Genomic DNA, 24,480 nt, shown 5'->3' with positions numbered 1-24,480 from the left:
ATCACCTCAAAGTGGAATTATTCAAGCATTATTTGCTAAAATACATAACTGACCTTTAGAAACACAATGCCCAGCTTGTCATTAGTCCTTCCTTTTTTTCCAGCCAGTTGTTGGACTTGTTCTCTGAGATTCACAAATGGGATAAACTTAGATATGAGATTCCTCAGTGTGCAAGTGACATTTACCAACACAGGCAAGAGCTGGAAGGCCTGAGGGAGGAAACATTGCTGCTTATTAAGAACTACAACAGGTGTGACACACTCACATGTACACACTTGCATATAATCTCTTGTCTTTCTATAGTGTTCCACTCCTCTCCTCCAGGAACATGATGTGGCAGCCTAACACATTTCACAACAGCCCCTTTAGAAATATTCCAAATTTTATGTATTTAAATCAAATATTAATATACTTGTTGTCTTGAACTTCTGTTGTGTATCAGAATCATTGGTCTGCTGTCCCGGGATGAGATGGGTCTCTTTCAGGGCTACATTAATGTTTTGGATACAAAGATTTGCCCAGGCTTGACAAAGGTCATGTGGTCATTTATGGGAACCGCAAAAGACTTCATCCAAGACTGCATTGTGCATGTTGACAAGGTTAGAACACATTTTGTTGTGTCAAGCCACAGAAGAAAGTAGAGGAAAATGACTCAAGATTCTCAAAATAGATTTTAAAACCTCAGTAGCTTAGTATTTTGGTCTCATGTATTGTAAGCCCAAATGTCTGATTCCGGTTTTATTTCAGTGAGTTTATCTTGTAATCACTGACAAGTGTTCGTTGATGTCGCTGTGATGAGTTCTTTCTCTTTTCTCTTCTCTTCAGTTCCAGGCTCTCATCTCTAGATATAAATCCATCAATCTCTCCATCTCCAGTCTCTGTCAGCAGATGAGTGAAACATTCCTGATTGCGTTGGATGGAAAGACGATATACAGGTAGCCATCAAAATCAGCTTCGGAATGAAATATTCTGATTAATTAGGGACAGAATCCTTTTATTCTATTGTCGTGCAAGTCTTTATTGTTTCCCACTTTCAGGAACTTAGAGTTCGAGGATGCCCAAGAGACTCACCAACAGAATCAACTCAAAATACTACGCTCAGCACACGGCAACATTGTTCAGTTCATGACTCTGATTTACAGTTTCTTCTCTAAAGATGGATCCCAGGTCAGAAGCTGATTTATTATGCTAATCACTAATTAACATTAAACATAGAAAAGATAGAAACATATTAAACACGGAAACATAAAAAACTAAGACTGTTTTTAAATGTTTTACAATAAAGAGATGATAAATAAAGTTTGTACTTTTGCTTCATTTATATATTTTTCCTCCTATTTGAAGGTCCAAAATCACTTTGAGACCTATGCCAAGAAGGTGGACCATATAGTGGAGGAAGCCTTGAGAAGCAATATCAAGCAGTGCATGACACAGTTGTGTCGAGCTGTGAGTGGAGACAACAAGACATCCCTGAGTCCCCTGTTCAAAGTTCTGTTAACCCTGCGTCAGGCATCTCCTACTGCCACACCAAAGGTACAACCACAAAGCCATCTAGCCCAGGCAGGTCTTGTGGTCAGATTTGTTTGCTCTTTTATCCTTCTAGTAAAGTACATAACCTGTAGTTGAGCAGCCAGAAAAGTTAATGAGTAGCATGTCAGAACCAAATAAAATCTTAAACATGTGAATTTATGCTGTCTCCTTTATACACACAATGGTCAAGCAGTCAAATTCTCTCTCGCCCACTCTCCCCTTACACTCACTCTCTTCTCTTTGTGAAGATTGAGTTCTCCCCATCGCTCAAAAAGCTTGAGAAGAATGTCAACATGTTGCCTCAGCTCATCGGCACCATCTCAGAATTTAAACGGTTACCTGAACTCATCTCCTGTAAAGAATCTCAGGAGAAGCCCATACACATCAGCATAGGTTTGTGTTTCCAATCTACACACACTTCTGTTTATTTCAGAGCTGTTGACCATCAAGGAGATCAGGAACCTACATTGACTTGGTCGCCTTTTGATAACTAACTTGATGCCAATAAAGATCTTAACTGAAAAAAATCTGAATTATAATCTCTTTCAATTTAAATTAGTTTTTAAGGAAAAAATGTGATGAAGTTATTTTCTTTAAACATGAACATACACAGTATTTTACCTTGATAAAAGTGAGCTTGTGTACAACATCAATAACAGACATTTGAAACGGAGAATTTAAACAAGATTCAAGATTCAAGATTTACTTTATTCATCCCTGTAGGGAATTTGAATTGAATAGGTAAATGGTTACCTCTTAATTTTTCTGTTGACACCCTTTAGGGCAGGACGAGGAGATAGGGAAGATTCAAGCTGCAGTTACTGCAGGGATGTCAGCCATTGTGGAGCAGATATACATCTACAGGAAGAGCTGGGACAAATACAAGGGTATCTGGGAGACAGACAAGGACTCCTTTGTTCAACGCTACGGGAGGCTAAACACACCCGTGTCTTCCTTTGATGCGGATCTAAACAGGTATGATCATTCCTCATCATAAGATACCAAAGCACTGGTGCCTTTTCTAAATATGGTGGGTTCTGCAAGAAATGCTTTCTGTATAACATAATGTAGGTCAACTTTGCTTTTTCCAGGTATACTGAGAAGGCCAACACTATTGAGCAGGAAGACACTCTGGTGAACATTCAGGCAGTTCAGATTGATTGTTCACCACTCAAGTCCTTACTGGTACAGCACTGCAACGAGTGGCAAATTAAGTTCACACAGCTGCTCAAAAACAAAGCCACTGGCCGGCTGAAGGAGCTCTACGCAATGATGCAACATAGTGACAGGTTGGGCAAAGATATTTCATTCAAAACAGCTTTACATTGAGCATAAGCTCTTAACAGTAGCTCACATATGATTTATATTTAGACTGAAACCTTTCAATATATGTAACTAAATCCTTCTTGGGATAATATCTGAAAAGTCTCATATATATTACACTCTAATATGTTATGTTATGTTATGTATGTATGTATGTATGTATGTATGTATGTATGTATGTATGTATGTATGTATGTATGTATGTATGTGTGTGTATGTGTGTATGTATGTGTGTGTGTATGTATATATATATGTGTGTGTGTGTGTGTGTGTGTATATATATATATATATATATACTGTATATATATATATGTGTGTGTATGTATAAAATGGCTGCTAAAACAGTCACAGGTATGAGCATAAAATAGTAAAGAAATCCACATTCATGGTTATTTCATGGTTTTGAATGTGTGTTTTTAGCTTGAGAAAACCTCCTGTAACACTGAATGAACTTGCTGAGAAGCTGAAGCTCTTGGAAACTCTCCAGACAAACTTACCCAAGACAGAAGCTCAGATTCACCTCATCCATGACCAGTTTGCAATTTTGGACAAATACGAAGTTTTTGTGGAAGCAGAGGTAAAACGGTCCCCAGGAATAGAGCACTGACACGCACGCAAACACACACACACACACACACACAGAATTTCACTACATGGACTGTTATAATGTTGAAAAGAATCAAGTGTGTTGCCCTAATGAGCTATGACCACATCCTGCTCTTGTCCACAGGTGCAGGATCTGCATGGCAGGCTGAATGGAGAGTGGGATTTGTTCCAGCATAAATTAGTTGACTGTGACCAGACGCTACAGGAGCAGAAGGAGAAATTTAAGAATAACCTCCTCCTCTCCTCTCAGGACTTCAGGGAAAAGACCAAACTGGCTTTGAAGGACTTTGGTCAAACAGGTCATTTATGTTGTTCTGTCTTTTTCTCTAAACTCAGATGTGGCTAACCTCATCAGACTGTGTTGGGACATTTCATGTCTTTTTGTTTTTATGTGTATATGTATTATATGTATATATATATATTTATGTGTCTGTTCTTCAAGTAAATCTAATGACATTCATTCATGTGCTATTGCAGGTCCTTTCAACAGCTCGCTGGGCTGTGATTTGGCCATGAAGGAGATAGTAGGGTTTCGCAATCAGTTGGAGGCTCTCAGACAGGAAGAAAGTACCGTCCTTCAGGGGTTGAGCTTCTTCAAAATAGAGCAGCCTCCATTTAGAGCCATAAAGATTCTGGAAAAGGTCTTTATCCTTTATCCTAACTGAAAATTAGTATACAGAGGTTGAATGTACACCCAGGCACCATCTAAACTGCAATATTTTAATGGTTTTAGACAAAATATTTTTGCTACAATCATTTGTCCAGTCTAATGTATAATTATAGTAAGTAGTTTACACAAACTCCATTGCTCCATAGTTTTAGTAGTATTTCATTTTTATAATCACTAGTTTTTGTTTAACTGTATTTTATTCTCTGTGCAGGATGTCGACAGCCTGCAGGAGGTCTGGGAGGTCAACCTGGACTGGAACAGGAACTGGAACGTCTGGAAGGTTGGTCAGTTTGCAACGCTGCAAACTGAGAGCATGGAGAGCACAACACAAGAGATGTTCAAAAGGCTGCAGAAACTACAAAGAGAGCTAAAGGTTTGTTGAGCTGACATACAGAGACACACGCATGCAGACACGCACAAATTCCTTTCACCTAGTTACCTCTGTATGACCCTGATTAAGAATCAGTAGCAAATAATCAAAGATAGATGACAAGTGCATCTGTAGATTAAAGACTTTTAAAGTAGCAACTGGGAGCAGCATTAGAGTAGCTTTATCTATATTCTCTATTTGACATACATTTAGTGATAACTACTAGTTATATTCCTCAGATATTATTAATATCATCAAAGCAGATGTAAGATCAGCACCTCCCATAGTTCTGTGATATAATCACACAAACCTGATCTTTGTCGAATTGCAGGATAAGCAATGGGAAATAATTGATTTCTGCAAGTCCAAGATTGACCAGTTCAGAAGGATCCTTCCACTCATTGTGAATCTGAGAAATCCAGCCATGAGAGACAGGTAAAGGGAAATATTGGAGGTCTAATACAGTTTTAGCATGTAGCCATAATTCTCAGCTTAACAGATGCAATATTAAATAATTAAGGTACTATTTGGTCGTAAATGTGAACCTGGTGGTGTTGACATTTAAATTAGCCCAAAGTAGAAGCAATCAAGTAACGCAAGTAGATCAGAATCATATTTAAGTAAAGTGTCTGTATATATATGACATTCAGTTGCAGATTTAAAGTACGCTACTTTTGTATAACAGACTGGTGAAGCTACAATCAGGCTATCTGACATTTAGACAACTCACAGAGACGCTGGTAAATTTTGCTTCTGTTTCAGACACTGGCAGGAGATTGGTGGCGACCTGCACTACACTATTGATCCGACCAGCCCTGACTTCACTCTGGATAAAATCATTTCTCTAGGCTTTGATATGCATTCTGACAAGATCTGTGAAGTCTCAGGAGCTTCAAGCAAGGAACTCTCAATAGAGCAGGTTCAAACCCAACTTTTTGTTTTTCAAACCAATTCTGTCCAAAACAGAGCAGATGTGCTTTCTCCCTGTGGTGATCTAATTTTCTCCCTCATTTCCAGCAGCATCATGATGTTACTCTCCTTCTGTCCTTCCCCCTTTATATGTGGAGTGCAATATCTTCCCTAAACCAAAGGAGTTTGTTACAGTTCCTCATAAATATATAATATAAAAATATTTAAAACTTCTGACTTGTCTTGGAATTGTCCCAGTGTATCCTCTTCACAGGAGTTGCTCTATTTTCTTTTTAAGCCTGTGTTAGCCAACAGTTTGGCTGAATAAATCTAAGTGGTTTCCAATATGACTCTTTAGCCTTGGTCCACGTACTACCCTGTATAACAGGCCTGTTATATAATTAACCAACAGTTTGTCCATTATGATTACTTCTAATGGGACAGCACTAAATAGGAGTCTTATATTGAAATTTTGTTCTCCTCCCCTGACAGATAACTCCTGAGCTTTTACTTGGTTGCAACACACGTACACACAAACATAAAATTACTGTCTTTTTGCTCTGTTTGTGTTTTTGAAGGGTCTAGAGAACATTCAAATGACATGGGACAAAATCTTTCTGGATGTAGAACCTTACAAAGATGAAGGGCACTTCTGGCTGAGGTGAGAAAGCACCTGGTTGGAATAAAAGGACCATAATGTTTTTATTCTGTCTTATGATCTTGTCCTAAACCATGTATGGTTGGTGAATTACAAGTAAGGATGTGAAAGCACCTAATATAATATATTGCAAGGTTGCCTGCAAATCATTAGAGATATTAATCAGCTGCCAATTTTTAGGGGAACTGAGGAGGTTTTCCAAGCTCTGGAAGACAACCAGGTTGTTTTGTCCACGATGAAGGCATCTCACTTTGTCAAAGCTTTTGAGAAGGAGGTGGACTGTTGGGAGCGGCGGCTGTCGCTTGTGCTGGAAGTGGTTGAAATGATCCTCACTGTGCAACGTCAGTGGATTTATTTGGAGGTACGTAAGCGGTTGAATAGATCACTGACATACACGCCAGGGCCTGGCTGCCTAGTTCTGTTTAACTGCTGTCATGAAGGTTAATGACAGTAGGTTTTCTGCTTTATGATCATCTAGAACATTTTTAGAGGCAAAGATATCCGTGAGCAGCTCCCACGGGAATGCAAAGAGTTTGAAAGTGCTAGCAGTATGTGGAAGAGCGTCATGAGCCGACTCCACAGTGACAACAGAGCTCTGCATGGAACACATCACCCAGGTACACAGACATTAATGCTGATAACATCATTTATCATCAACACAGTTCCCGGAAGTGTTGCTGTTATGAGTAACATTTGAATGATGGTTCTAAATCTCCCACTCAGAAAAACTCAGATCTATAGCCATGGTATTAGCTAATTTATGGTTCTGTGTGGATTTTTGTTAAGGAGATGTGTGAAATATTTCAGGCTTATTAGAGAAGCTGTCATTGATGAACATCAAGCTGGAGGAGATCCAGAAGGCCTTGGACATGTACCTGGAAACCAAAAGGCAGATCTTCCCGAGGTTTTACTTTCTGTCCAACGATGATGTTCTGGAGATCCTCGGGCAGTCACAGAATCCACAAGCCATGCAGCCCCACCTGAAGAAATGCTTTGACAACATTAAGAGCCTGCGCATGGAAGTGATGGTGACTTCAGTCAGACTAGATGATGCAGAACCAGTCTGAACTTCTCTAGTGAAATAAATGAGTAAAATGGGATAAGATATATGAGATAAACATGTTGCACAGTTTTGGTTTTAACTATAAAATGAATGTATATGATGCTCATTGTATGTAGAGCTGGTAGTCTCACATTTATCACTATAGTAAAAGTTCTAATTCAGACATTTTACTGAGAAAAACTCAATCAATTTTAATTCTGCATCTACTGAACTGACAATTTGTATTTTGATGACTTACAGGCAAACAAAAAACCAGTTGCCACTGGGATGTTCTCTGCGGATGGGGAGTTTGTTTCATTCAATAAACCTGTATCTCTGGACAATCCTGTTGAGGTAATAATGACCCTCTGGTTCTATGGTGGTGGGGGGGTGGGGGGGGTGTAACTGCATAAATATGACTCTTCCTTTTTATCTCTGATTGCCAAATTTTTTGGTGTGACTTCAGCTTTGGCTGTGTGATGTGGAGAAGATCATGCGCAGTACACTGAAGGACACGCTGATCAGATGTCTAATGCTCTGAAGAAAATGTCAGCACACAGAGAGAAATGGCTCATGGAGTGGCCTGGACAGGTGAACTTTTGTTTAGGTGCAGATATCCAGACATCCAGCCAGCTGATTGACTGCCCAATCTAATGGTTTTGCAGTTTCTCCCAGTAGAGAACCAGCAATTCCTCCAAAAAGTGTATAGTTAATAGAAATATCAAAGTCCTAAACATAATAAAACATTGAAAAATTGTATTTTTAATTTTTATTATTCTTGTTTAAGATGGTGATCACAGCCAGTCAGATCCAGTGGACGACCAATGTCACTAAAGCTCTCTTAACCTGCAAAGAAAGAGGAGACAGTGCTGCCCTCAAATCCATAAAGAAGAAGCAGGTTCATTCTAAACATGTGACCTATGACCTGTGTCACCTGACTGTTTAGCTCTAGGTAGAATGACTGAATCCCCCGATGAACTAACCTGAGCTATTATTACTTTGCTTCTTCAGGTTTCCATGCTTCATGGCTACTCAGAGATCATCCGTGGGAACCTTTCCAAAGTCCAACGTCTGAAGATCGTTGCCCTGGTCACGGTGGAGGTCCACGCCCGAGATGTTATCGATAAGTTGGCCAAGGCTGGTTGCAAAGACACCAATGCCTTTGATTGGCTCAGCCAGTTACGATTGTATTGGGAGAAGGTATAGCACATGAACACACAGGCAGATAGAAACAGACACCTTTATTCCTTTCTTTTTAATTATTTGTGTTCCTGAGTGAGTTTACACTAACTAGATGAATGTTCTATCTTAACTGTCATCAAACTGGTGCAACAAGTGTTTTGTTTAAGAGCTTTTGTTAATTTATTATTATTCACACGTTATTTAACATTGTTATTTCATATGTTGCTGTCAGGATCAAAACGACTGTATCATCCGACAGACCAACACACATTTCAAGTATGGTTATGAGTACCTGGGAAACTCCGGACGGCTCGTCATCACGCCTTTGACTGACAGGTCATTGAATGGTCCTTCGTCATGTGACCTGATCAGCTGATCTGTCACATTACAGTTTTTTTTTTACAAAATGCATGATTAAATATATTCATCAATGTTTTACAAGCACACATTTTCACATAATATTACATAATATAATCTATTGCAATTATTATATCCTATATACATGTAGAAATTTTACTTGCAGAGTAGTTATGAGATTGAGAAGAGGTTTCATTGATAATACATCAGTAAATGTTCAATAATATTTAGCATCATTAGTGCGTTTGCTGTAGTAATCATTATCTTAGCTCTTTTAGAGGGTAAAAGACACTAAACGTAACACATCTGTTTTGGCATATAATACATAGTAGTTTTTATCAATGATGTACGTATTATTTATGTGGATTGATTATTAATATATTATATTGGTTGGACCATTGCATCATAACACTTTTCCTTTTATGAGTGTATAATAAGGCAGAGCAGTTAACGTTGTTCAACACTGACTAGCATTCATGTCCATGTCCAGGTGTTACATGACCCTAACTACAGCACTACACCTTCACCGTGGGGGCTCTCCTAAAGGCCCAGCTGGTACCGGAAAGACAGAGACGGTGAAGGATTTGGGCAAGGCCCTCAGCATGTATGTGATTGTGGTTAATTGCTCTGAAGGACTGGATTACAAATCTATGGGTCGGATGTTCTCTGGCCTGGCACAGGTATGGAGGATAAACAAGATTTTGTGTGATGGGTTTTCAAGATTCAAGATGTACTTTATTCCTCCCCGTAGGGAAATTGAATTGTAGTAGCAGCCTAACGTGGATTAATATAACTGTAGTCTATGTTTTGTATTTACAAAGTATAGAAATAGAATAAATAAATACAAATAAGATTAGAACGTTATAAGCATATATACAGCATATATTATGAGCATATATATATATATATATATATATATATATATACATATATTATATATATATATATATATATATATATATATACACATAATATAATATATACATATTATAAGCATTATAATCATATATACATAAGTATAGAATAAAATAGAAGTAAAATTACAACATAAACATTAGAATTATTGTTGTTGAGTGGGTTTGGATGAATTATAGAGTTTAATGGCAGATGGCAGGAATGACTTCCTGTACCGTTCCTTTGAACAGTGAGGCTGCAGGAGTCTGTTGCTGAAGCTGCTTCTCAGTTAGTCCACTGTGTTATGGAGGGGGTGGGAGGGATTGTCCATGATTGTCCGCAATTTCAACACCATCCTGTCCCTCACCACCTCGTCCAAGTTTGCAAGATTACAGCCAACAACAGACCCTGCCTTTTTAGTTTGTTAAGTCTGTTAGCATCCTTAGCTTTAATGCCTGCACCCCAGCACACCACAGCAAAGAAGATGGTGCTAGCCATGACAGACTGGTAGAACATGTGGAGCATCCTGCTGCAAACACTGAAGGACCTGAGTCTCCTGAGAAAGTAGAGTCTGCTCATGGCCTTCTTATAGACAGCATCAGTGTTTGTGGACCACTCCAATTTATTGTCCAGCTGAACACCCAGGAACCTGTAAAATGGGACTATTTCCACATCTTTCCCACTAATGCAGACTGGGGAGGGTGGGGACTTGCTTTTACTGAAATCCACCACCATCTCCTTCGTCTTGGTCACGTTGAGCTGCAGAAGGTTCTCCCTGCTCCACCTAACAAAACTCTCCACAAGGTGCCTGTATTCATCCTCCTGTCCATTCTCCACACATCCGACTATGACCATGTCATCCAAGTACTTCTGGAGATGACATGTCTCAGAGTGGTACTGGAAGTCAGCTGTGTAGGTGGTGAACAGAAAGGGGGAGAGCACAGTTCCTTTGGGAGCCCCTGTGTTGCTCATCAGGGAGTCGGACACACAGCTCCGGGTTGAGGTAGATGATGGCTTTAGCAGCGTAGGGATGAACCTGTTCGGTCTGAGCAGGGGAGGGTGGTCTACTGGGATGAGGAGAGGCTGGACTGGAATGGGCTGAAGTTGTTAATAGGATTAGAACCCGTATTTCCTTTATTGTTCCAGCAGCTTAATGAAAGAAGACTTTCATGCTAGTCATGATCAGAATCAAGTGTCTGTGTCCCTCCCTATTAGACAGGAGCTTGGGCATGTTATGACGAGTTCAACCGCATCAACATCGAGGTGCTGTCGGTGGTGGCTCAGCAGATCCTCTCCATATTGTCTGCACTCTCAGCCAGACAACTCAAATTCCACTTTGAAGGATATCACATACGTCTGATCAGCTCATGTGGCATCTTTATCACCATGAATCCTGGTAAGTCATAACCTGAATGAAAGAAGAGTTATTGTGTCATATCTCTGGATGGGACACCATTGATGCTTATTTTGTGTTTCCCTAAGGCTACGCTGGACGCACTGAGCTTCCAGACAATCTGAAGTCTATGTTTAGGCCCATCTCCATGGTGGTTCCAGACTCCACTCAGATTGCTGAGATTTTGCTCTTCGCAGAGGGTTTTGACAACTGTAAGGTACAAACTCCAACAGGAACCCGTCACCACAGTCAGTGGGTACACAGGTTATATAGTCAGTTAATGGTGGAACTACAAAACCTCCACTTTTCTAAACACCTCTGAAGAATTGGCTTTGAGAAGCAAAGAAAAAGTGTGGTAACAAAATAATAAGTCGGTAATGAATTAAAAATTGTAAATGTTGTAATGAACTGCTTAATTATGAAAAAGATGACTGACTTAGTTGAGCTAATAACGTGATTCGTCGACACATTAAGTACTGTTATGTAACTCAATGTCTGCCTTTATCTTCTCCACCGTGCTCACAGCTCCTGGCTAAGAAGGTCTTCACACTCTACTCTCTGGCCATGCAGCAGCTGTCTAAACAGGACCACTATGACTTTGGTCTACGCGCTCTCACCTCTTTGCTGCGCTACGCTGGGAAGAAGAGACGGTCATGTAGCGGTGTTCCTAATGAAGAGGTTCATTTTCCCCTTGAAAGGAATTAGAAATAAAGAAGATGAATAAATCATTCAGCTAAATACATGTTTAACAAACATGATTCTTTAAATAAACAAATAATTCATTGATATTACAAATGTTTATAGCATGAATTTAATTAAATGTGTTTATCTTCACCTTCAAAGGTTCTGGCCTTTTTAAGAATACTCTATCTGCCTGTTTCTGTCCTTAAGGTTCTGTTAATGGCTATGAAAGACATGAACATTGCTAAGCTAACCTCCACTGATCTGCCATTGTTCAACGGGATTACCCAGGACTTGTTTCCAGCTGTGGAAACACCTACTATAGACTATGGAATGGTGAGTCTGTGACAATGTCTACCATTCATGTGTCATCATATACAGGAAGTTCCTGTCTGACCTGTCCCATGTTGAGAGCAGGGACATAGTAAACACAGATGCCAACTGTTGGGTAGAAATTTGACCAATGGTTACCGAGCTGAATATTCTGATAAATAACAATTGCGTATTTAAAAGTTAGTTTTGCTAACACAGTTTGTAATGTTTCAGCTGGAAGAGGTCATAAAGGTGGAGCTGCATCAGAGTGGTCTGCAGGTAACCCCTTTCACCATGACCAAAGTCATCCAGTTTTACGAGACCAAAAACTCTCGACACTCCTCGATGCTGGTGGGCAAGACGGGTTGCGGTAAGAGCGTCACCTGGAAGATACTGCAACGTGCCATCACCACAATGCACCACAAGGCAGAGCCAGGGTTCCAGACAGTCCAGGTTGGTGAAGAAAAAAGAGGAATGCAACATTACTTTTGATGTTTTCTCGTGTTTTGCCTGTTGCATGCTACTGCTTCACTGTTGCATGTCAGGTGTTTCCTGTTAACCCCAAATCAATGAGTCTTGGTGAGCTGTACGGGGAGTATGACTTGTCTACAAACGAATGGACTGATGGCGTGCTGTCCTCCATCATGAGAGCAGCCTGTGCAGGTGAACATTGCAACAACTTTCACACAGTACAGTCATTTAGCTGGTGTAACATGATGATGATGATGATGATGATGATGATGATGATGATGATGATGATGATGATGATGGTTCTCCCTGAAGATGAGACCCCTGATGAGAAGTGGATCGTGTTTGACGGACCGGTTGACACTCTGTGGATTGAGAGCATGAACTCTGTTATGGATGACAACAAGGTGCTGACACTCATCAATGGAGACAGAATCTCCATGCCTGAACAGGTGAGAGAACATGAATAATATTAGCTGTGCTTCCACTTAAACACACCATCATCTTTATTGAATCCTGTGAAGTTTTGTATTTGTGGATAATATATTCTAATTGTTTTATCAAAGGTGTCGTTGCTGTTTGAAGTTGAAAACTTGGCCATGGCATCTCCAGCGACAGTGTCTCGCTGTGGGATGGTCTATAATGACTACACAGATCTGGGATGGCAACCTTTCGTGCAGTCCTGGTTAGACAAACGGCACCAGGTAGAGTCCATCCTTTACACATATAACTGTCTGTATTGGAAATTAGACTTTAGGACTGTAACCATCTCTCCTCAGGATGAAGCTGAACATTTAAACCCTCTGTTTGACAAATACATCGAGAGTACGCTGACCTTTAAGAAGCACAACTGTAAGGAGCTGATCCCCATCACGGAGCTGAATGGAGTAATTTCTCTGTGTCGCCTCTACGACTCCCTGGCCACATCCAACAACGGGGTATTAAAGATGAGATAGTTCCTCCTGTTGGGGGATGCACCAGCAGCAAGAGAAGGAAACAAAAACATTTCCTTAGTAATTAAACCATAAATCACCCTTCAGTGATCAAATGTTAAATTAAATGTTACAATTTCACTTTTTCCCTCCGCTGAATTTTAAAAGCAGCTAAAGAAGATGCAAAGGGATTAAACATTAGGCACAATAACAATTTATGTTTACATTTCAGATTTTAACTTTAGCACTATATTCTCCATATTCTAACTAGAATTTCAGAATTGTGACATTTAGCAGCAGCTCCTGTGAAAATACATTTTTAATTAAGAATTGTGCAAACTTTTGATCATATTACTGTTGATTTCATTGATGTTTTCACTGTTATAACCACAATAGCAGCAATTATAATTGCATAAGCAGCTTCATTATAGTTTTGTTTTTTTTAATTCAAGGTAAAAACTTCTGACAAAGACAATCTGGGTACAATGGTGGAACTCTGGTTTACCTTCAGCCTTATTTGGTCCATTTGTGCATCTGTTGATGAGAATGGACGCCAGAAGATTGACATCTTCATGCGAGAGAAGGACGGCAACTTCCCAGTCAAGGTCTCCCTCAGAACAATTAGCCAATTTCATAAGTAACATCTTACTAAACATTTCTGTAGGTAGAACTTTATATACGAGAGATGCTGCTGCAAGGATAACATAGTTCTTTTTGACCAAACAATCCAGTGCTCAGGGGTCATTTATCATTTATAGATGCAAACATTAAACTTTCTACGTACTCTTCCAGGACACAGTTTATGAGTACTATGTGGACACCAAGAAAAAGACATGGGTGTCTGTGGAGGATAGGCTGCCAAAGGGATGGCGCTACAACACTTGGTGAGTGATCAGATGCCTTAACTGACATACATAGATAATCGTTGTTGTTTATCCTTCACTGGAAACGAAGAAAACTGTGTTTCTCTAACATGACGCTCAGCATGATAAACACATGCAGAGTTCTGCAGGAAACAGCAGAACTTCATTCTTTTTCAGTCATCCTAAAATATTAATGCTAAAATGTTCAAACATTCTGACTGCAGTCCAAATTCAAGCTTGTACTTGTGTAGGTATCTCAGCTTCTCATTCATTTCACCAATTTAGTGAATCAAATGTCTTATCTAGAAAAGTGACTGATAGGTATGTGTTCTTCTGCAGCGATCCCTTCTATAAGATCATGGTTCCTACAGTGGACACAGAACGCTACAAGTTCCTGGTTAATGCTCTTGTGATGGGTCATTATCCAGTGCTGCTGACTGGACCAGTGGGGACCGCTAAAACCTCTATAGCACAGAGTGTCCTGCAGGGTCTGAGTGATAGGTGGACTGGCCTCACTATCAACATGTCCTCACAGGTTTCTTCCTCTGCTCCTTCAGACTTTCTCTCCTGTTCTTCAGGAATTTAAATTACAATAATATTTAACACCTAAATGGCTGTAAAAGACCAGAAGAGTGAACCTGGAAAAATTAAAAATGCCCCGGCTGTGACGACACTGGCAGGAAGAGATGTTTTACCAATCCTTTTTTCTCCTTCAGACCACCTGCAACAACATCCAAGCCATTGTGGAGAGTCGAACTGAAAAGAGGACTAAAGGGGAATTTCTTCCAGTGGGTGGAAAGCGATTGCTGTGCTTCCTGGATGACCTGAATATGCCAGCAAATGACCTGTTTGGTTCACAACCACCATTAGAACTGCTCCGTCTCTGGATTGACTATGGCTTCTGGTTTGACCACCAGAAACAGACAAAGAAGTTTGTAAAGGTAAGAGCGAGATAATAAAAAGATCAGTTAATGAGCATGTGGACCAAGTGCGTCTTCTTCTGCAGGACATGTTCCTACTGGCAGCCATGGGGCCCCCTGGTGGCGGCAGGACTCATATTTCTGGACGCCTCCAGAGTCGTTTTAACCTCATCAATATGACCTTTCCCAACGTAAGACTTTCCTTTTGTTTTCCACTGGGAAACCACATATAGATATTAAAGTGAGGAAATGACAAATATAGTCGTGTGCATAAAAAATGCTCTGTTCTCTTCACCTGTTTTTCTACCTATTTTTCTCTTTTACGGGTCAAATGTTGAGTCTCATTTTGGTGTTTTTCATTTTTGGTGTTTTTCATTTTTGCCTTTTCCCAATATTCTTTTTCAAATTACAAACAGTAATTTGCTATTTTAAAATAGAATAATTGAAAGAACTTTCAATTTGAATTTGAAAACTGTTGAACAAGCAAAACAAGTGTTTATTCTCTGCATGCAGGAGTCCCAGATCAGGCGGATCTTTAGCACCATGATCAACCAAAAGCTGGAGGTCTTTAGAGAGGAGGTGAAGCCTGTAGGAGAGATTTTGGCTCAGGCCACCTTAAACTTATATTTTGCCGTTTCGGCTCATTTTCTTCCCACTCCATCCAAAATCCACTACCTCTTCAACCTCAGGGATATCTCCAAGGTACACAGTCACACAGAGTTGGACCAAGTCTCATTTGTGACCAAATAAAGGTGATTCTAGCAAACCATATGGATGCCTCCGGTCAGCGGCACTAAAATAGGCTCTAGGTTTCTGTTAGGGAATGATGCTAAACAGCTATAGGTATCTTAGTCTGTGCCTGCAGGCCAGCAAAGTAAGCTCACTCTCACTCTATGGACATTTGAAGATATTTTAGTATTTTACTGTTCAGTGACAGACAATTAGTTGATACTGTGCATTTATAATAACCTTCTATATTTGGAAGCTGTTTGTTTTTGCTGTAATTTTTCATGACACTTGTATTAGATTAATAATACATGAACCCATATAAATGGATACCTTTAAAATACACAAATGATCCACCTTTTTTTAGGTCTTTCAGGGTCTCCTGAGAGCTGATCCAGACTTTCATGAAAGCAAAATTGATGTCACCAGATTGTGGATTCATGAATGTTTCAGGTAAATGTTGACAAAGAAAGCCTGATTTAATTTCATACATGTGGTTTTTGTATGAACTGCACATATTTCTGTTCTGTTTTTATGTGTAATTTCAGGGTCTTCTCAGACCGTCTGGTAGATCACAAGGACATGGAAGAATTTTTTGCATTGTTAGAAAAAACACTGACTTCCTACTTTGACTTCCAGTTGGACAGCATCTGTCCAGAGAAACAAACACCAATATTTGGTTAATTTCTTTCTTCACACAGAAGAGCCAATGAAACAGTGTGATTGTTACTCAGAAGCTGTTTCTTGTCAACCAGGTGATTTCATGAATGAATCCAGCATCTATGAGGACCTGCAGGACATTAACACTCTGAAGAGGTTCATGCAGACCCAGTTGGAGGACTACAACGAGACCCCTGGTTTAGTGCCAATGAATTTGGTGCTCTTCCAGGACGCCATTGAACACAGTATATATCCTCAACACCCACGTCCACAGTGCAGAGCAGAGTTTTGGTGGTTTGTCTGTATAAGGAACACTGATGCTGTTTACATGGGTTGCATGTTAGCACCAACAAACAAGGATTACGTCCAGTAAACAGTAGTTGTTTAAATCACTTGAAGAATGCATTATACTACATCACCTGTGGGGGTTGAGTTCAGCTGGACGCCCTAACTGAGAATATTCCTTCACCTCTTGCCCTAACTAGTCGAGATTACACACAGCATCAGAGTATTGGTCATGTTAGTCAACTATGAAGTACAAAATGTTATTAAAAAGGATTTATTGAAGCTTCTTGTCTTCCCTCTGCAGTTACACGCACAGTGCGTGTGATCAGCCAGCTCAGGGGGAATATGCTTCTCGTAGGAGTTGGTGGTTCTGGCCGACAAAGCCTTGCCAGACTGGCTGCCTTCATTTGTGAATACAAGGTTTATCAGGTGGAAGTCACCAAGCATTACCGCAAACAAGAGTTTAGAGAAGGTGGAATCAAATTCACTGTTTCTCTTCCTGCTGCAGGAGTCCCGACCAATGTCAGATGTTTCTGTCCTGTTTCAGACATTAAGCAGCTATATCAATTGGCAGGAGTGGACAATAAGCCAACGGTGTTTCTGTTCAACGACACTCAGATTGTAGATGAATCCTTCCTGGAAGACATCAACAACATCCTGAGCTCTGGGGAGGTGCCCAATCTCTACAAGCCAGATGAATTTGTTGAGGTTTGTTGTCATATTTCGTGACCCAACTGGTGCTTGAACTGTCACATTCACATTTATGAGGGATGTCACCAAACACTTTTTTCATTTCCTGACATCAAACAGTTCACACATTATATAATTTGTCATTTCAGGTAAATATGACATTTAAATCTAAATTGCCAATTCAGTGATAGTTGGCAGCCTCTGTATGTCAAATATGGCTGAACCCACACACACAGCCTCCATAATGAGTCCTGCACATCTGGAGGTGGCCGCCTGCATGTCTGATAACTGTCTTTTCTTCCTGCAGGTTTGTAACAGTCTGAATGAATCTGCCAAGAAGGACAACGTGATGCACACGCCAGACTCAATGTTCAGTTATTTAATTGAGCGGGTCAGGAACAACCTGCATGTTGTTCTCTGCATGAGTCCAGTGGGAGAGCTCTTCAGGTAGGGTTCTGGTACTGATAAAACATAACCCTGTGAGCAGCACACATGTACCTGTTCCTCTGTAGAAAACGGCTGCTCCAGTACCCAGCTCTTGTCAACTGCACCACCATCGACTGGTTCTGCGAGTGGCCCAGAGATGCTCTGCTGGAGGTAGCGGAGAGGTTCCTGGATGGACTGGATCTGGGCTCTTCAGAGGGGGTGAGAAGCACAAACCCTCACTGTCTTTTCCTGACCTTTATTTTGTGTATAAGTTCAACAGGGCTGTGCTGTATGCACACTCTTTTGAAGAGTTTAAATAGAAAAATTAAAAAAAACTGTTGTGATCCCGCCCCACTTTGTAGAGAAGTGATTTATAATACAGACATTTTCATTTTCTTTTGTCTTTGTAGATCCACACAAATGTTGCAAGTACGTTTGTGACCATCCATCAGTCAGTAGCACAGATGTCACTCCAGATGAAGTTAGACCTGCGGAGATACAATTATGTGACACCCACCAACTACCTGGAGCTGGTGTCAGGATACAAAAAGTAGTAACTCTTCTACTGTTTATCACTCTTTCACATGTATCCCACATGTACTCTATTAATCTATATTAATTAAAAATTAAAAATATTAAAAATACATATTTACATTGACCTTTGTTTTTGCATCCCTGCTTCAGACTATTGGGAGAGAAAAACTTGGAATTGGGGGAACAGGTGAACAAGCTTTGCAACGGCCTCCTCAAGATCAGTGACACACGAGAGAAGGTGGAGGGCATGACAGTGGAGCTGGAGGAGGCCAAAAAGCAGGTAGCAGAGTTCCAAACACAGTGTGAGGAGTATCTGACTGTCATCTTGGAGCAGAAGAGAGAGGCTGACAGGCACCAGAAGGTAAAACACCACAGACTGAATATTTAGCAAGCAAAGCAGGGCAAAATCTCTTGGAGATATAAACAGCAGCCAGGCTTTACTGGAGACTGCTGGGGCGTTCCTTTTTGGACTGATGGACACTATGTTTTCATTATGAATCGTGGCTGAAAAATACTAAAATTCCTTGCGCAGTAGGCTTTTTAAGCTGTATAAAAGGATCAGTAAATTCTTTCTTATACATTTTAGCCAAGGCTCGTGCCACTGATGTAAGATGTGACAATTTCATTTTCATTCCTTCTGGTCAAATAAATTGTTTTTAAAAACCAAACCAGCATATTCTCTTAGGGCGCATGTCCACTTTACATCCTTCACTACAGATGACTTAGCAACACATGTGATGTTAGCAATGCGTCTGAGCACTTTACATTCTCTTTAATTTTGTGTCCAGGTGGTGAGTGAAGACAGAGAGAAAATTGGGGCAGAGGAGCTGCAGTGTAAAGAAATGGCTGCGAATGCTCAGAGAGATCTAGATGAGGCCCTGCCGGCCCTGGAGGAGGCCCTGAAGGTAACTCTCTGCCATCAAAGACTGGCTATTTTTCTGCATTGTTGCATCTTCAATGGAAATTCTTTCTTTTTGGTATGTAGGCTCTGGAATCCCTGAACAAAAAGGACATGACAGAGATCAAGTCGTATGGTCGACCACCAGCTCTGGTGGAGACGGTGATGCAGGCTGTCATGATCCTTCTGGAAAAAGATCCATCTTGGGCAGAGGCCAAGAGGCAGTTGGGTAGGGAGATGAAATGAGAGCATGTTGTTGTCTTTTGTGTTGGACAACATACCTTTTCATTTTGAACATTTTTCTCTTAAAGATTTGATGGAAAAGCTGTCTCCCCTTTCAATTTGTTTTTGGCAGGAGACTCCAATTTTATAAAAACTTTGATCAACTTTGATAAGAACAATATTTCAGCCCGCGTGTTGAAGAGGATCGGCCAGTTCTGCATGCTGTCAGACTTCCAACCAGAAGTCATTGGTAAAGTGTCGCTGGCTGCCAAGTCGTTGTGCATGTGGGTCCGAGCCATGGAGGTGAGGTCCTCTATGTCGGTCTGCAAGTTATGTTGGCAAAGATCTGTAGATCCTCTGTGTTACAGCCATGGGGGGATTGCTGCTCTCACCACATCCATTGTCATGTCATTAAAACTAAATCTTTTAAGTTTAAGTAAAAATGTGTGTGCTTTTATTTTTGAACTTCAGGTTTATGGGCGCATCTACAGGATAGTGGAACCTAAACAGGCCTTACTGAAAACTGCCACAGAGCAGCTGGAAGAGAAGCAGGCGGCTCTGGCTGCAGCTCAGGAGAAACTGCAGGAGGTAGCGCTTGTCCCTGGGCATATATCAGACCAGATTAACACCAGGTTATTGCGCTCTCATCACTGACGGCTCATAATGTCCAACAGGTTGATCGGATGCTGAAGCAGCTGAAGGACCAACATGCTGAGAAGCTCCTCATGAAGGAGAACCTCAGGAAGAAATCTGAAGAGATGGAAATCAAACTGGACCGAGCTGACAAACTGGTGACTGGACTTGCTGGAGAGAGGATCCGCTGGGAAAATACAGTTTCTGTAAGGAAGATTATACACCTTGTAACACCTTATATGCCTTATAAATATTTTCCAAAATGTCTGAGAAATGACAATTTAAAGAAAATTACACTGAAATTAAAATGAATTGTGAAAAAAAAGTGATTTGAACAACTGTAGACTGCAGGTGGTGACAGCAGCTTCTGGTGAAATGTGTGTTGTGTGGGTGTTTCTGCTCCAGGAACAAGCTGTAGCACCTATTTATGCTTGTGTTCAGGGCCTGAAGGAAAACATGGGATATCTGGTAGGAGACTGTCTACTGGCAGCGTCTTTCCTGTCCTACATGGGACCATTCCTCTCTAACTACAGAGATGATCTGCTCGCCATCTGGATGACACAGGTACAGTGCATGTGCACATTAAGGTACATGTGCACCTTAAAGTCCTGGAGGTTTTGATGTGCTGCTGATAAGGAGTCAGAAATGTCTTTAGAATCTCTCTTTGCTCCTCTCAGGTGCAGACATTACAGATTCCGTGCACACCAGGGTTCAGTTTTGCGGTTTTCTTGTCTAAGCCAACGACAGTGAGGGACTGGAACATCCAGGGACTCCCCACTGACTCTTTCTCCACAGAGAATGGTGTTATTGTCAACCGTGGGAATCGGTTCGTAACTGTACCTGCGGTTACTTTTAGATTTAAAAGGGTCTTTGAATACACGTTCTTTGTGTTTTCTCTCTGTCAAGATGGCCACTGATGGTTGATCCTCAAGGCCAGGCTATGAAGTGGATCAAGAATATGGAAATGGAAAAAGTAAGAGGCCACACAAATGTTGTCAACAAGCATGTTATTTGAATTGTTTTGTATTTGAAGTAAATTGGGTCTTCTGTCCTCTTCAGGGTCTGAAGGTGGTAGACTTTCAAATGTCCGACTACCTGCAGGTGCTGGAGAATGCCATCCAGTTTGGGAATCCTGTTCTGCTTCAGAACGTGCAGGAGGAGCTGGAGCCTTCGCTCAACCCAGTTCTTAACAAGTCTTTGACACGAATAGGTCCATAATACACAGACATGTTGAGTCTGCACTGAGTTGTGCTTGTTGGCTTAACATGGTGTTCTCCTCAGGTGGGAGGCTGCTGATGAAGCTGGGTGACAAAGAGATCGAGTACAATCCAGAGTTCCGTTTCTACATCACTACCAAGCTGCCCAATCCTCATTACTCACCAGAGACTTGCACAAAGACTACCATTGTTAACTTTGCTGTCAAGGAGCAGGTCTGTCACGGTCCATCTAACCTGCTTCATGTGTGTCCTCATTCACAAAGGAGCCTTAAATTGTGTCTATGTGGTCTGTATGTGCAGGGTCTCGAAGCACAGCTGCTGGGAACTGTGGTGCGTCAGGAACGGCCAGATCTGGAGGAGCAGAAGGACAATTTAGTGATCAGCATCGCATCTGGCAGGAAACATCTGCAGGAGCTTGAGGACGAAATTCTCAGGTTGAACATCTCATCTTTATACTTACTGTATAGCAGGATCATTCAATGTGTGTCGTCACTTTAGTTTGGAATTGGATCAGAGACAACGAATATGGCTTTATCTTAGCAAATATCCACTGGAAACATTGTCTCATTAACAGTTACATTTAAAGTTACACTTATTGCCACGTGCTGGTCCCAGGTGAGCATTGACGTCACATCACCTGGAAACTAAGTTCAATTAATGATGTGGTGTGTGTGAAATACTCCCTTTTTAGTTCTATGAATTGTTTTTAGAAGCATGTGATGTCTGCTTTACCAGGCTGCTGAATGAGGCCACTGGTTCTCTGCTGGATGACGTGCAGCTTGTCAACACGCTGCAGACCAGCAAAATCACGTCTACTGAGGTCACAGAGCAGCTGGAGACCAGTGAGCAGACCGAGATCATGATAGACTCTGCCAGGGAGGTCTGACCTTGAGGGTTCCTGCATTTTCCAGCAATTTGGGAGAAATATTCAATTAAATATATATGTTAACTAAAATTATCTCTTTGGCTAGGGCTATCGCCCATGTGCTCAGCGGGCTTCTATTCTCTTCTCCATCCTAAATAACCTGAGCAGCATGGACCCAATGTACCAGTTCTCTTTAGATGCCTATATAAACCTGTTCAAACTCAGCATCAGTAAGAGCAAGCGCAGCCACAAGTTGGAGGAACGGATCTCCAACCTCAACAGCTACCACACATACGCAGTGTACAGGTGAGCAAGCTTACCTTGCCATGACCAAAGGCCTTATCTGTGTCCTTATTAGATTCTTTCAAAGAACGTTTCTAATCATACTCTGTTTATCTGGGCCTCTGCAGGTACACATGTCGTGGCTTGTTTGAAATCCACAAGCTGCTTTTCAGCTTCCAGATGTGTGTCAGAATCATGGAGACAGCTGGAAAACTGGACATGAATGAGTACAACTTCTTCCTCAGAGGAGGAATCGTAAGAAAGCTCAAAGGACACACAGCAGCCTGTTTAACCCACAGTTAGCTTTCAGCTAATCTGGGATGCTAGCTAAAGCCTTCCACAGCTTTTCTCATCTCCTCCACTTGTGCTGCATCTTTATGTGATTTTCCTGACACATTTATCAGTTACAGTGTTGAGGTTTGATTTGCAGAAATATGCAACATCATCAGGTTGTTACATCAATCTTACACTAGCAGAATAATGATGAACATGATGATCTTGCTGTGTCTGACAGTGAAAAACTGGGATTTTTCAAGTTGTGCCGATTTTGGAATGTCTGCAGGCTTTTTTAGTGAAAAATGTTGGGATGTTTTGGCTGTTTGCAGGTTCTTGATAAAGAAGAGCAGATGAAAAACCCTTGTTCCAGTTGGCTGGTCAACACTAGCTGGGACAATATCACTGTACTGGAGCAGCTGCCTGGTTTCCAAGGCATCATGGAATCTTTTGAACAGTATCCTGAAGAGTGGAAGCTCTGGTTCACGAGTATCGAACCTGAAAAATCTGCTCTCCCAGGTCTGTTGTGGCTTTTCTCCCTTTTGTTTAATTCTCTTTGGATTTGAAATTATCCACTATCCTGGAGCGTTCTTTGATCTGTGTAATATATATTTGTAGGTGATTGGGAGGATAAGTTTAATAACCTCCAGAAGATGCTAATAGTGCGCTCCCTGCGCCAAGACCGCGTCACCTTCTGTGTCACTTCCTTCATTATTGACAATCTTGGAGGTTCCTTTGTAGAGCCACCTGCTCTGGACATGAAGGCTGTGAGTGTCTCCTCCATGTTGAGATATACCAGACTCACATGTCTGCATCAGTCTTGTCCACCTCCACTAGCTTGCAACTCACAGACTATTGTTGCCACTATTCCCAGGTTGTAGAGGAATCCTCCTGCAGAACTCCGCTGATCTTTGTGTTGTCTCCTGGAGTTGATCCCACAGGAGCTCTGCTGCAGCTGGCTGAGACCTCCGGCATGAAGGAGCACTTTCATGCTCTGTCGTTGGGCCAAGGCCAAGCTCCCATTGCCAGGAGAATGATACAGGAGGGTGTTGAGAACGGTATATCAGCATCTTACCTTCTACTATTTACTCTCTTAATTAAGGTTTGGAACAGATCGATCAATCAATCATTCGATCAATCAATCAATCAATCAATCAATCAATCAATCAATCAATCATCAATCAATCAATCAATCATCATCAATCAATCAATCAATCAATCAATCAATCTTTATATAGCATCTGTTACAATCATAATTGTTTCTAGGCACTTTACAGAATCCCAGGGCCTGACCCCCAACAAGCAACAGTGGCAAGGAAAAACTCCCCTTTAACAGGAAGAAACCTTGAGCAGGACCAGGCTCATGTAGGCTCATGTGGACCATTCTGCTGATGGGGGCTGGGTAGAGAGGGAGGAGAAGGGGGGAGGACAGATAGAGGAGAGAATAGGCAGAGATCAGGGAAATACATTAATTATAACAAAGTGCTGGTATAGGAGTTGAGTAGGTCAGCAGGGTCAGAGGTCAGCATACAGCTATGAGGGCGGCAATACCTGTAGATGGAGAGAGAAAGAGAGTGGGGGGCAGAAAATCTACACAAGAAATAACATCATCACTTATCTACTTGGTGAGGAGAGGAGAGGAGAGGAGAGAGAGGAGAG

At 41.2% G+C, this 24,480-nt stretch overlaps 1 protein-coding gene across 1 annotated transcript in view; it reads left to right on the top strand.

The window, feature by feature from the left end:
• The window catches only part of LOC130525914 (dynein axonemal heavy chain 2-like), a 46,145-nt gene that overhangs the window by 14,913 nt on the left and 6,752 nt on the right, over window positions 1-24,480 (top strand). The window contains 66 exon segments of the mRNA XM_057033215.1: window positions 104-250; window positions 443-599; window positions 826-935; window positions 1,038-1,167; window positions 1,345-1,533; window positions 1,779-1,923; window positions 2,313-2,505; window positions 2,622-2,819; window positions 3,274-3,430; window positions 3,584-3,758; window positions 3,937-4,100; window positions 4,341-4,502; window positions 4,831-4,934; window positions 5,262-5,418; window positions 5,987-6,069; window positions 6,247-6,427; window positions 6,545-6,683; window positions 6,874-7,094; window positions 7,370-7,462; window positions 7,575-7,638; window positions 7,641-7,699; window positions 7,896-8,006; window positions 8,120-8,308; window positions 8,523-8,626; window positions 9,138-9,327; window positions 10,757-10,937; window positions 11,024-11,151; window positions 11,460-11,612; window positions 11,826-11,951; window positions 12,162-12,380; window positions 12,473-12,590; window positions 12,711-12,847; window positions 12,962-13,099; window positions 13,175-13,333; window positions 13,780-13,932; window positions 14,120-14,211; window positions 14,530-14,725; window positions 14,907-15,131; window positions 15,197-15,301; window positions 15,624-15,812; window positions 16,204-16,289; window positions 16,385-16,515; window positions 16,592-16,741; window positions 17,086-17,253; window positions 17,329-17,489; window positions 17,779-17,918; window positions 17,984-18,116; window positions 18,308-18,447; window positions 18,582-18,792; window positions 19,220-19,336; window positions 19,417-19,558; window positions 19,685-19,854; window positions 20,023-20,139; window positions 20,226-20,390; window positions 20,626-20,748; window positions 20,862-21,010; window positions 21,091-21,157; window positions 21,244-21,394; window positions 21,466-21,614; window positions 21,702-21,835; window positions 22,137-22,281; window positions 22,373-22,572; window positions 22,677-22,803; window positions 23,154-23,340; window positions 23,440-23,588; window positions 23,696-23,879. Of these exon segments, the coding sequence (XP_056889195.1) occupies window positions 104-250; window positions 443-599; window positions 826-935; window positions 1,038-1,167; window positions 1,345-1,533; window positions 1,779-1,923; window positions 2,313-2,505; window positions 2,622-2,819; window positions 3,274-3,430; window positions 3,584-3,758; window positions 3,937-4,100; window positions 4,341-4,502; window positions 4,831-4,934; window positions 5,262-5,418; window positions 5,987-6,069; window positions 6,247-6,427; window positions 6,545-6,683; window positions 6,874-7,094; window positions 7,370-7,462; window positions 7,575-7,638; window positions 7,641-7,699; window positions 7,896-8,006; window positions 8,120-8,308; window positions 8,523-8,626; window positions 9,138-9,327; window positions 10,757-10,937; window positions 11,024-11,151; window positions 11,460-11,612; window positions 11,826-11,951; window positions 12,162-12,380; window positions 12,473-12,590; window positions 12,711-12,847; window positions 12,962-13,099; window positions 13,175-13,333; window positions 13,780-13,932; window positions 14,120-14,211; window positions 14,530-14,725; window positions 14,907-15,131; window positions 15,197-15,301; window positions 15,624-15,812; window positions 16,204-16,289; window positions 16,385-16,515; window positions 16,592-16,741; window positions 17,086-17,253; window positions 17,329-17,489; window positions 17,779-17,918; window positions 17,984-18,116; window positions 18,308-18,447; window positions 18,582-18,792; window positions 19,220-19,336; window positions 19,417-19,558; window positions 19,685-19,854; window positions 20,023-20,139; window positions 20,226-20,390; window positions 20,626-20,748; window positions 20,862-21,010; window positions 21,091-21,157; window positions 21,244-21,394; window positions 21,466-21,614; window positions 21,702-21,835; window positions 22,137-22,281; window positions 22,373-22,572; window positions 22,677-22,803; window positions 23,154-23,340; window positions 23,440-23,588; window positions 23,696-23,879 (9,737 nt within the window).

Source organism: Takifugu flavidus, chromosome 5 (assembly GCF_003711565.1).
Source record: "Takifugu flavidus isolate HTHZ2018 chromosome 5, ASM371156v2, whole genome shotgun sequence".
Classification (NCBI taxonomy): Eukaryota; Metazoa; Chordata; class Actinopteri; order Tetraodontiformes; family Tetraodontidae; genus Takifugu; species Takifugu flavidus.
This window is presented reverse-complemented; position numbering and strand designations above follow the sequence as displayed.